The sequence below is a fragment of the Perca flavescens genome, chromosome 7, assembly GCF_004354835.1.
Source record: "Perca flavescens isolate YP-PL-M2 chromosome 7, PFLA_1.0, whole genome shotgun sequence".
In the NCBI taxonomy this organism is placed as follows: domain Eukaryota; kingdom Metazoa; phylum Chordata; class Actinopteri; order Perciformes; family Percidae; genus Perca; species Perca flavescens.
The window spans coordinates 11,312,384-11,325,307 of record NC_041337.1 but is presented as its reverse complement, the minus strand read 5'-3'; the positions used below and the strand labels follow the sequence as shown (position 1 = coordinate 11,325,307).

Below are 12,924 nucleotides of genomic sequence, written 5' to 3'. Positions count from 1 at the left end.
CATGATTTCTCAGTAACAGGGACTTCAATCCGTGTCATATCTAAAACAGGTTTATCCATCTTCTGTCAAACAGCTGAGAGAGGAGTCTTTTTTTTTTTTTTTTTTTTTTTTTTGGTCAGCGGAGGAGCTCCTATGTGTCTGCGTCGATCCTGTGAGCTGCACGGTGGAAACAAGAACAAAAGGATGTCAGAAATAACACAGCTGGCAGGCACATAACGGTGGCAAGTAATATAGCTCAGTGGATTTTTAGGAGACATTTCTGGAGTGGATATCAAATATTCTGAGATGTGTTGCATCACACACATCTACAAAGGCTTAGGGTTCAAGTAAATTCCCCCTGCTGTCAGTGAAATCTGAAACAGTGGCAGGTTAGACAGTTCAAGAGAGTACATGATCTACCAAATCATTAAACCTGCACTGAAGTAGCTAAATATTACATTAAAGGGGGCAAAACTGTGAGACATTCACCAGACGAGAAAGTCGCCATGCTGTACTGTATACTACATTGAACTTACATTGCTTTGGTATCCTGAGTGGTTCTCTGTCTCCTGACAGGACTTGATGCATGACTCCGCGGAACTGATACAGCACCTTCAGGCTCTTCTCCTCCCCCACACAGGGGTCATAGAAACCAGGGAGTCCTGACTGGAAAGACAAGAAAAAGTCATGCACCAGCGGCAGCAGACTGAATCAGCATACAGCAAGTTGAAGACATCCGTTTGTAACACTCCAATATATATATATATATGACTGGGCGATAGGGAGAAAATCAGATATCACGATATTCTTGACCAAATACCTCAATATCGATAATTGCAGCTATATTCTAGGATTGACAATTGTTCACACTTAGATTTTAGATAAATAATCATCAGTAATTTTGACATAATGTCTAAGCTAGAACAGTCTGGTAAGTTCAGTAAAGTACATCTCTTTACTGTAATGAAGCCTTTAAAACCAGGAAAAGACAACACTTATGTTATATGATGATATTATGATATCCAAAATCTAAGACGATATCTAGTCTCATATCACGATATATATGCTGTACTATATATATATATATATAGTACAGGCCAAAAGTTTGGACACACCTTCTCATTCAAATGCGTTTCCCTTTATTTTCATGACTATTTACATCGTAGATTCTCACTGAAGGCATCAAAACTATGAATGAACACATATGGAATTATGTACTTAACAAAAACGTGTGAAATAACTGAAAACATGTCTTATATTTTAGATTCTTCAAAGTAGCCACACTTTACTTTTTTATTAATAAGGGAACAAATTCCACTAATTAACCCTGACAAAGCACACCTGTGAAGTGAAAACCATTTCAGGTGACTACCTCATGAAGCTCACTGAGAGAACACCAAGGGTTTGCAGAGTTATCAAAAAAAGCAAAGGGTGGCTACTTTGAAGAATCTAAAATATAAGACATGCTGTCAATCGATTCAAATATTTAATTGCATGATTGTCCATAGTTAACTTTCGATTAATCGCAAATTAATTGCAGTTTTTAATGCTCAAGTGGTATTTGAGACTCAGTGTACTCCGGTGGTAACTCAATTCACATTGACAGTTCATGCAAATAATTTTAGTCTTGTTGAGAGAACCATGTGAAGGGCCCTCAAACTGAATTTGACATTCAAAAGACCCTTCTCTTTATCGATTCATTTGCGATTAATTGTGAGTTAAAGGGGCCTTATGCAGTTTTGCCTTTATTTGCTGTTTTCTCGCTGTTTGCTGGCAGGTTTCTCTATAGAGCTCCCCCTACAGCTTCGGAATAGATATTTGGCAGCTCCAATGTTTACTTGTGTCTGACTCCTCGCTCGGTCAGTCTGCCATTTCCTCTTTCTCTTTTCCCAATGCTTTCCTAGCTCTCTGCTTCTTTTTTGCCAGCTCAGCCATGACGATAGTGTGAAAAACTCCATCGCTACCTTGTTAGTCGGTTCCTGAATGGGCGTATGTGTGCAGTGCCGTGAAGCAATTTGTTACATCGCGAGACCTGATATCACGCGATACTTCCTGACACTGAGGCCAAAAGTTGCAAGGGTGGTTTTTCAGCTCACAGGCACTAGGGGGGAGCGAGACGACCAACATTCAACCAAAAAAAAGTCATATAACCATTCCAATGACTCCGAAGCTGTTCAGTTAAGGTAAATTAAAAGGTGCTCTAAGCGATGTTGGGTGACGTTATTCTTGTTGACGTTCAAAGTATTTTGAACGTTAACAAGAAGAAGAGACTAGCTTGCCCCTCCCTCCTCCTCATCCCGTCCCCTCCCACTCGATCCCTTCTGTGCTTCAGCGCACTAACGCCAATCCTTCTTGTCGGTTATTGGCTGAACGCTGGAACACGGTTTGTTATGTTTTTGTGGTCCAGGTTGGCCACTTTGTTCTTGTTGGAGTTAGTGGACCCTGGGCTGTCTACAGAGACTGCGTTTTTTTGACAGTGTGTTCAGGGACAGGGACAGGCAGCTCGTGGATAGTGAGGAGAGGTTTGCTGCATGTGACAAAAAATGTTGGAGCCTAAAAAATGTGTGACATTGCTTAGAGCACCTTTAAGCTAAAAACAACTGCATAGTTCCCCCTTAACTATGGACAATCATGCGATTCCTCGCGATTAAATATTTGAATCGGTTGACAGCCCTAATATATATATATATATATATATATATATATATATATATATATATATATATATAACTTCTGTGAATTTGGAAATGACCTTACCTTTGTGGCCTCAGTAAGGATGAGTTTAGAGTCTTTCACCAGACACTGCAGTGGCACAGTCACATCAATGACCTTTGCCCTCTCGTGTTTTCGACTGTTGTCTGTCACAAACTTGCCGTACCAGGCGTTGAGGATGATGAGACCTGGTTTAATGAAGCAGCATCAAGATTAGTGTGAATCAACTGGAAAAGTCATGTATTAACGTGTTATTTAGATGTGTTCTGAAAAAAATATATAAATCAAGCACGATCGACAAAAAAAAGACTGAATGAATTGATATTAAAAGTCCAACACAAGTTCCCACTTTCACCATAGATTTAGTTGAATCTTTCCTGCCAGCAATTTTGCCACGTATTTAATTAAAAACAGAACCAGTGTCATTTTTTAGACTTGATTGTTAAAATTATTTTTGCAAGTATATAACAAAAAGACGGCACAATTAATTTTAATTGCAAGCTGCATAAACAATAGCATAACCATTTCATAGAGTATGGTCCACACACACACACACACACACACACACACACACACACACACACACACACACACACACACACACACACACACACACACACACACACACACAGTTACTTTACAAGTGCAAAGTCTAGGGGGCCTCTGATGAAACTAACATTAAGGCAACCTCTACAGTGACAGGTGTCATAAAGCAATTATCACTTGCCAAACTCCCCAAGGAGAAAATTATACTGTCTGCTGAGAGCTTTTTGTTAGTGTACTTATCAAAAGCAAACTAAAAAGCCCCAATTATCACTAGTTGACACGGAAGCAGCAGGGTCATTAAGAAATCCACCAAACTCTATTTCCTTTATTAGCAATTTGAACCCTATTTTAAAAGCACTCCAGAAAAATCACACTAGATACTATCACTTTCCACTACTGTAAGTAAGTCCCCTCATACTGCAATGGAAAGGCCCCCCATGCTAGTCTTTTTTTTGCCAGGTGTACAGTCCCTATAGATTTTCAGTGAAATGCTCAAGATCACTAAAAGCAAGGAGTCTGCTTTAGTTTAGATTTTTTTTTTTACGTGTGAACTGTATCAGAAAATTTACCAGCAGTAAAATGTTTCATTAAAAGTCTTGTTTCATATAGTAAATACAGTGTGTCTAAGAAATTACACTTTGAAGTTAGCAACATTCAACTGGCCATCAACCTATTTCACCTTAAATGGATTAAAAACTGTTCAGAATGTAAGAGAATCAAATAGTTTCACAACCGGCTTAAAAAAAACATTATTCCCAGGATAAGCTCATCCCTTAAATATTACTGATCTTACCCATTCTAGACTCCTCAGTTTCAATAATCCGGCGCACAGACTCCTGCATGAGCAAGACCTTTGGAGATGAAACACAAAGGCACACGGAGGGAGGGAAGGAGACAGACACAAACAATGAGATTTTACATGATATGGATTATACTAATGCATTTCACTAAGACTTTGCATCTTATCTAATCCCATATCAGCCCCTTCCTCCGACTGGTGTGGGACTTGTAATATTTTATGACAGTCACCCTAAAATACCATCGTCTCTCATCTAACGCTGAAGCGCAATGTAGGATTGGTACCACTGACACACGTACAAAGCTTGTATAAAAAATACTCACAGCAGCCTCTGCCTCCTGTTTCTTCCTGGCTATATTAGAGGCCGAGCTCTCCTGCTGCTTCTCCAAGTCTCTGGTGAATTCAAAGATAAATGGAGAAAATGAAAGGAGCTCATAAAATCTGGCCATAATAATAATAATAATAATACTACATGCGGTGCTATTTTCAAAAAACATTTCTTGCATGAAACGGCCAACTTAAAGGAAAAGGTTTCTTACTCTTCCTTCTGGGCGCGCACGTAGGGCCGAATAATAAGCTGCTGGATGGCGAGGTAGAAAACCAGTGGTCCAACTGTGGCGTAAAATACAGCACTTGGCAGTATCTGGTCAGTCAGGTGAATAGGGAAGAAATACGTCTGGCTGGCTCGGTTTAGTCTGCAGATGGAGAGAAATGGTTTCATTATTTTTTTCTGAATGGCCGCTAACTGGCTGCTAAATCGGCTACTCCATGTAATATTTGTGGGAATTTCTGTCTGAAAATGTCAGAATACTAATCATTCAAAAAGTATTCTCTCTAGCTACATAGAGCTACAGTACAGGCCAAAAGTTTGGACACACCTCATTCAATGTGTTTCTTTATTTTCATGACTATTTACATCGTAGATTCTCACTGAAGGCATCAAAACTATGAATGAACACATATGGAATTATGTACTTAACAAAAAAGTGTGATATAACTGAAAACATGTCTTATATTTTAGATTCCTCAAAGTAGCCACGCTTTGCTTTTTTTGATAACTCTGCAAACCCTTGGTGTTCTCTCAATGAGCTTCATGAGGTAGTCACCTGAAATGGTTTTCACTTCACAGGTGTGCTTTGTGAGGGTTAATTAGTGGAATTTTTTTCCTTATTAATAAAAAAGCAAAGCGTGGCTACTTTGAATAATCTAAAATATAAGACATGTTTTCAGTTATTTCATACTTTTTTGTTAAGTACATAATTCCATATGTGTTCATTCATAGTTTTGATGCCTTCAGTGAGAATCTACAATGTAAATATTCATGAAAATAAAAAGGAAACGCATTGAATGAGAAGCTGTGTCCAAACTTTTGGCCTGTACTGTATGTGCCTAAAAATGACAAAGTGAAAATATGTGCCATACTGTACTCCCGGTTAGACAGGACAGTGAGTGTGCTCATTGTTTCTCAGGTGTTAAGACAATTGTCCCAAAAGAAATTGTCCAAAAAATAAGAAGAGATATACTGTATATATACTTTAAACTTTTAAACTCATCCAAGGACCAACATCTCAATGGGTCCAATCCTGTGTTTACATTCTCCAAGATGCACCGCCAGCGCAGACCCAACTTACCAACCAATTTAATCGGACTGGCTGGCATGGAGTCACATGGGTGTCATAGCAACAGCGCTGTGATGAAAACCCTCTAAAACCCACATCAACCAGGAAACCAGAGCAGAGGGGCACCTACTTGATCTTGAGGGAGACGCCTTGGGGCACTCCCACGCTGACGGTGGCCCCCAGGACACTGTGTCGACTGATCTTCCTCTCAGCACCGTACTCGACCACAGTCCCAAAGAAACCTGATCTGTAACATAAAGAAAAGGTCACTCTCTCACTATAAATCGGAGATTTTGTTTCAGGGATTTCTTTTAACAAAGTTTACCTCATTATTTGAAGCTTTGGCCACGTTCAACATGAACATCCGACATTGTAACATTTTAGATATGACAGAAAACTACAGAAACGCATTAACAAGTCTTTTTCAAATGGATAGGAGTTGTAGTTGCTGTACAAACAGATTGACACTTGACAAATCTAATGAATATGAATTTATGATTAAGTTCTCCAAATAACACATATTGCACTTTGACAACATACTTTACTGAGCCCTTAATCTTCGTCTGGTCATCATCCTGGAACTTGTACTGGTAGCTCATCATCATAAAAGTGTGAGGAATGCCAAGCTGCAGAGACAAAAAATAAATAAAATAATCATTTTGGCACAATCCTGACAAGCAACGGTTGATTTAATGGTGTCCTGGCTAACATTAATTAGTCAGATATAACTGCTGGCTGCTAACCTGCATTGCGAAGGTGAAATGGCTGCTCTTGGTGTCCCTGACTATGCTGGTGTTCATAGAGGACTGGATGCCCCAGCGCCACTGCAGATAGCCCATAGTGTTCTTGTCTAGGTGACGGGCCAGCACCGTGGTAACCCCAGGACGCACGCCTCGGGATGAAAACTGGAGCCCACACTGAGCGGTCACAAAGCTGAAGCAAAAAAAAAAAAAAAAAAAAAAAAAAGAGGAGAAGAAAAAAAATGATTGTTCATGTAAAAATACAGAGAACTCATTTATTTTCTCTTGCAGCTTAACACATACAATCGAGGCGTCAAGTTTCGGAAAATCTTCATTCCTAAAAGAGGTCCGTGGGTGTCTCCAGCACCCAGCTCTACCTGTGTACAAACACACACACACAAACCAACAGGTTATGTTTTTTTTACATATATTGTAAAAAAATGTGAAATGACAGAAAGAAAGTAGGCCATTTGTAGTATACATTACAAAATGAGTGTGTGTGTGTGTGTGTGTGTACGTGTGTGTGTGTGTGTGTGTGTGGGTGGGTGGTTGTGTGTGTGTTGCCCAGTGAGAATGCAGCACACCTCTCCCCACCCCTTGGCTGAGGTGACTCTTCTCAAGGCCAAGTTAATGGTGCCACCTCCGTTTCCGTTGTGGGTTGACAAGGAGCCAGATAAAATGGCTGTGTCTTTTGTGGTAAGAGGAGCCTGCAGCAGAACACATAAAACAATATGTCCTTTGATAAGAATGATCTCCAACATCTTTCACAACTATCGCAAATGTTATTGTGGCTACAGCTCTTTCAATCCAAAACATATCGTGAGAAACGCCACTTTAAACCTCGTGTAGAATCTGGAGCAACCCGTTACCTCTATGGATTGGGATATGTGCATCTTGTTGATTTCCACATGTGGGACTCCCCCTCCAACCATATCCTCGTAGTCCTCCTCATACTGGTCAAAGAGGTCCGTGGCATCAATACCCACACTAATAGTTCCCTGCAAAGTTCAGGAATTAATACCGTGTTAATTAATGACGTATACAATATGCACAAGAAACCTATTGGCACTTTCTGTTACAGTCAGTTGAATGTGAGGCTTGTTATCTTCTTCTGAACATGCCTTTGGGTTGGTCCTTTGCTGAAGCCGTCTCTCCTCTCGCTCTTTCTGAAGACGCTCATACTCTTCTCGGATCTCTGCAGGGGTTCTCTTTCTTTCCACCACCTGGAGAAAGAAGATATGATATGAAAGTGAAGCAAACGTGCACTGGCTGCTTCACAGGTTGCAGAAAAAGTAGTTACAGTAGGAGAAATTTCAACAGAACTTCACGCTCCCATACGTTCGGTCTGCAGGGTTCAAAATCAGCACCATCCACCAACCATGCTGGATACATTTGCAAGCGGCTGGTAGATTAGTTTCACTCACCAGGCGAAAAAACAATGGCAATCTATCGAGCGGCTGGTAAAATTTGAACATTCACTAGCCGTTTGGCTGGTGGATGAAAAAGTTAATTTTGTCTGTCTGTGTGTAATATTTTGCGCTGGTGGAATGTAACTAAGTACATTTACTCAAGTACTGTACATAAGTACAAACTTGAGTTACTTGTACTTTACTTGAGTCTTTTCTTTTCGTGCCACTTTCTACTTCTACTCCGCTACATTTCAGAGAGAAATATTGTACTTTTTACTCCACTACATTAATCTGACAGCTTTAGTCCCTAGTTACTTTGCAAATTAAGCTTTCCACACACAAATCACATTTATTATAAATTAAACTACCCAACAATATAACGGCCTACAAGTAGAGCTGAAATGATTGGACCATTAAACACACAACAGTTTGGATCGTTTCCAGTTTCTAAAATGTGAGGATTTTTCTGCATTTAGTGCTTTTACTTTTAATACTTTAAGTACATTTTCCTCATGATACATACTTTTACTTAAGTAACATTTTCAATGCAGGACTTTTACTTGTAACAGAGTATGTTAACAGTGTGGTAAATACTCCCATGACATGGTGCTCTTTGGATGCTTTTATATAGACCTTAGTACTGTATCTAAGTCTCTTTCCTGAAATTCAGCCTTGGTGCAGAATTACAGCCACTAGAGCCAGTCCCACAATGAGCTTTCCTTAGGATGTGCCATTTCTGTGTCTGTAGCTATTGAGGAGGAGAGAGGGGGGGGCAAGTTGGAGGGTGGGGGTGTGGCCTTGACCAACTGCCACTTCTCTCGTTTGAAAGCCATACTAGGCTCGTTCGAGATGAACTGCGCCTCGCCTGTAAAGTAGACGACAGCTGGCGGCAGTAGCCGGGGGAGGTGACAAAAATCCGCTCTCAAGTCGGAGAGTTTTCCAGCTGATTCCAGCAGCCTTCAGGCTGAACAGGAAATGACAGAAACACAATGGTCCGATTCCAATTTAATAAAATGTTGTCAGACCCATATCTGCTCCTACACAGTCTCCAGTTGATTTTATTATGACAGAGTAGCTGTCAAAATGCTCTACATGCGATCTGTTGCTGATTTTAATTAACAACACACTGTAGATGATCCGTAATCTGAACAGATTTAGTCTCTCTGACTTCTAAACATCACTATCAGCCTCACAACATGTGTTCTGTACAGAATAAGCCTTTAAATCAGACAAATAGCAGTTAAAATCCCTCCGATTCAAAATCAATAAAAAGTTTATATAAAACGTCATCATGTTGAGTCGATTCTGAACCAATCAGCTGTTCGATCAGCTGAGAGGCCTGCGTTTCCCAGCATGCACTGGGTCCGCCTGCGTCCGCCTTGCTCTTGCAGTTGGTGAAAAGCAACAGCGCTACCTGGGTCTCAGAACTGCGGCCGCCTTGGTCTCGTGAGATTATCGCTGCCCACGTGTGCATGACGTCAGAGCAAGTCGGGATCAAGTCGGACACAAATCTAACCGGCACGCATTGGGTGGCGATCGCCGGTGATCGATTCTGCGCAGAGCTGGCTCATCTCGAACGAGCCTAATGTTTCTCTCTCATGGGCAGGCCAAATTCTCTGGGCGGGCAAAGTAGAGAAAGGGGAGGTAACCTTGCTCCTTATGACCTCATAAGGAGAAGATTCCAGATCGGTCCATCTGAGCTTTCATTTTCTCAAAGGCAGAGCAGGATACCCAGGGCTCGGTTTACATCTATCGCCATTGCTAGCCACTGGGGGACCATAGGCAGGCTGGGGGAACGCATATTAATGTTAAAAAACCTCATAAAGTGAAATTTTCATGCCATGGGACCTTTAAGTAAACAATCTGGATACATCTTTAACCACTGCTATTTTGTACTGTCAAGTATGTATAATTATAGTAAACACAGATGAAGCAAAACTACAACTATTTTAAGCAGGTTAGATGATGAGATGTCACATAGTACAGGAAAGTCTTGGGGTAATGCAGCCTTAATACCAAGAGACTGCAATGCCAAAATATTATGCTTATGTACAGTATGGTTTATACTTGAAGGTTAACAGTGTATTATTCTATAAGTGAGTTATTCTCAAGTCAAGACCCTGTGTCCGGGTGACTAATATTGAGAAAATAATTATGCACGTCATTTCTTTTGATGCTCTTTTCTAGATATTTCCATTGGCACACTTAAAAACAATGACTATTGAGTTCAAAATGTATATGAAAGTTGTTATGCTAGCTGACAGGGTCAACATTTGGTGGACATTTTAAATATCCGTCTAAAGCACACCAACCTTCCTAGTTGTGTCTAATTGAAAATATACTGATTTGTCGAAATTGACAAGAAGGTACCAAAATTAAACAAATGTCCCATCTACTGTAAACTAAACCCGACTTAAAAGCGTTCACGAAGAGAAAGATGCTAAGAAAGCATATCATCTCTTCTGTAAACCTGGGTTCGACTTAAAAGCAACCATCCGTTGATGCAAATGCAAACACACGACCCTGATGAAGGCAAGATAGCCAAAAACATTTGGTGCGGTGATTAAAGAAGAAGCGAGCTTGGGACCGGGTGGTCGTCGGTTCAATCCCCAGACCGACAGGATCAAATCTGGGTGGGGAAAGTGAAAGAGCAGCGCTTGTCCCTCCCTCATTACCACCACTGAGGTGCCCTTGAGCAAAGCCCTTAACCTCCAACCACTCCAGGGGAGCTGCTCAGTGGCCAGCAGATCAGACTGTGGTTGTACTGGGCAGCTTCCAGGTATGAATGTGTTACCGTGTGAATGTGATCGGAGTGTTCCTGCAGAAGAGAGGCTTCCTCTCAGTGAACCTTCCCTGAATAAATAAAGGTTAAAAAAGAAAAAAACAGCATGGTGTACTGGAGGAGAGTTGTGCACTTGTCTGCACCTGCTGTTTGTGCATTAGAAATTGCTAAGGCAAACCATAATTTTTCAAATAATTTATTATAACATTTGGCCATGTCTGCACTTGGCTAGCAATACACACATGACCTTAATAGTGAAATTCAAAACTCCACTGAGCTGGTCCCATGAGGCTTCAACTCTCCTGCCTGTACTACGCCTCGCCGAGGTGGGTCATTGTATGTGTTGGTCTTAATAATTAATTGACTGTCTATGAACCCAATGGCTATTGTTTTTAATTGCATGTGGTGCCTTGTTTAGGAATTAATGGCAACTTTAGTCAGTCACTAATAGACTTACCTCCCATCCTTCAACATCGAGTCCTCTCTTGCCATAGATATCGTAGATAGCTCGTGCCTGTGGGTCACGCAGCACTGAAAAGACATGGATAACCACCAATAATATTAAGCATCAGAAAAGTTTGTTTACGTAGACCGTAACATGTTCAAGTCTGCTTCATGTGTAACTGAAGAGGGAGTTGACTAGTAGGGGTGGAGGCCTCACGATACGATATTATTGTGATTTTAAACATATTGCAATATATTTCAATTTATTAACTTTTTTTCCAACTTCAAATTTTTCCCAATTCATGTTCATCTTGCTTTAATTTTATTGCTGCAAAACTTGAATTGTCAAACAGACAAACTGACCAACACATATAATAAAAGATCAATACTTGGCGTCTGTGTAGCGATACAGTACTGCCACGGAAAATATCGTGATACTATGCTGTATAGATTATTCCCCCCCACCCCTATTGACTATATGATATGATCAAAACTTTTCTTACCTTCATAAGCTTCATGTACAAGGTTAAAAAGCTGTTCTGCTTGACGCTTTAGTTCAGGGTCCCGGTGTTTGTCAGGGTGATACAGCATGCATAACCGCCTGTATGCCGCCTTCAGCTCGTCCTGTGTTGCCTAAGCACAACATTAAAATGCAGAAAATGTGAAAGACAAAACTTGCAGGGGAAACTTGATCAACAACATCAAAAACACACAGGAACACTTTGCTAAAGCTCCCCTACATGTTCTGATCCTCCAACACTTATTTGAACTTCATAAAGTCTTCCAGTCTTCCTTGGGTTTAGATGACTTGTAACAAAACAGTCTGAACAGAAACTTGCTGCTTTAATTCAGGTTATAATTGTATTGTTGCGAGATAGACTTAAGTACCAAGGGTACTGCCCTAATCCTCATAGTTAAAAGTACATATGTATATTCATGTTAACTACTCTTTAAACAGTAAAATTTCACTGTTTGAAATCACTGACTTAGAGACCATGAATCATTTTGTGTTACTGCATCAAATATAATGGGATGGGTTTCACATTTTCACATTTATTTGTGAATTACAGTTTAAGAAAAACCTTTTTAATGCGTATTCTACTTTCCCAATGCTCACCCACGCAAATATATGGGCTTCTAAATTGTTGCATATGTAGCCGCTCTGGGAACAGCATGTCCCTGTGTGCCACAAGTCATTTGTGTGTTGTAGAATGCCACTTGGCACTTGCATATGAACATTATGTTCCCTGCTTTACAAATACAGAAATCAAGACCTAAAGTGTCTGATCCCCAGATATCAGAGAACATATTTATATTGTAATCTGATCAACTGTAAATGTTTCATGGTGAAGACTTGAAGTAAAGTTGTAGCATTAGCTAACTTAGTTAGCAATGTCCTCAGTCATCAGATCATCATAAAACTAAAAATAACTGTCAGTTCGTTATCATTAGCTCCCAGATGACCGCAGTAACACACTGTTCTCTATCTTACTTCATCAACTGACAACTCCCGTCGTTAAAGTCGTAACCCCACAACAACCTGTTGTATGACTTATAAAGTCTCCGGCCGAGGAGTCACAGCACAGAAAGCAATGTCGAGGGTCACAGGCTAGCTACCTAGCTAACGTTCCATGTGAGAGTACGGGTAACCGTTAAATATCAGCCGGACAAAGTTTATAGAATGACTGCTACATGAACGTGCACACACATCTGTTCAGATCACAAGTGCATATTGTACCTCTCTTCTGACATTTAGCAAGGAATAAAAATCATCATTAAGGATCTCATCATCGTCCAAGGCAGACGCCATGTTTACACCCGGTCATCTCTTCTTTCCTGTTATTTACATGGACCAGAGACTTCTCTGCGCACTCTGTCGCCCCCTTGTGTTGGG

At 40.5% G+C, this 12,924-nt stretch overlaps 1 protein-coding gene across 1 annotated transcript; it reads right to left on the bottom strand.

Moving 5' to 3' along the window:
• Window positions 1-93: 93 nt before the first annotated feature.
• Window positions 94-12,924, bottom strand: dnajc11a (DnaJ (Hsp40) homolog, subfamily C, member 11a). Its single transcript, XM_028583180.1, has 16 exons — window positions 12,769-12,924; window positions 11,534-11,663; window positions 11,044-11,117; window positions 7,517-7,618; window positions 7,265-7,393; window positions 6,980-7,102; window positions 6,699-6,772; window positions 6,399-6,588; window positions 6,196-6,281; window positions 5,786-5,902; window positions 4,576-4,731; window positions 4,360-4,429; window positions 4,031-4,088; window positions 2,737-2,879; window positions 516-645; window positions 94-156 (listed from the first exon to the last, which is right to left on the bottom strand). Exons 1-16 carry the CDS (start codon window positions 12,838-12,840, stop codon window positions 131-133), a joined length of 1,680 nt encoding a protein of 559 aa, XP_028438981.1. The 5' UTR covers window positions 12,841-12,924; the 3' UTR covers window positions 94-130.

What these genes read in the sequence shown, in the direction of transcription:
- dnajc11a (XM_028583180.1), bottom strand. Translation starts at nt 12,840, where the DNA reads ATGGCGTCTGCCTTGGACGATGATGAGATCCTTAATGATGATTTTTAT. An exon ending in ATTTCACCTTCGCAATGCAG is followed by an intron (nt 6,282 to 6,398) that starts GTTAGCAGCCAG and finishes TTGTCTCTGCAG; the next exon opens with CTTGGCATTCCTCACACTTT. An exon ending in AAGATTAAGGGCTCAGTAAA is followed by an intron (nt 5,903 to 6,195) that starts GTATGTTGTCAA and finishes TTTATGTTACAG; the next exon opens with ATCAGGTTTCTTTGGGACTG.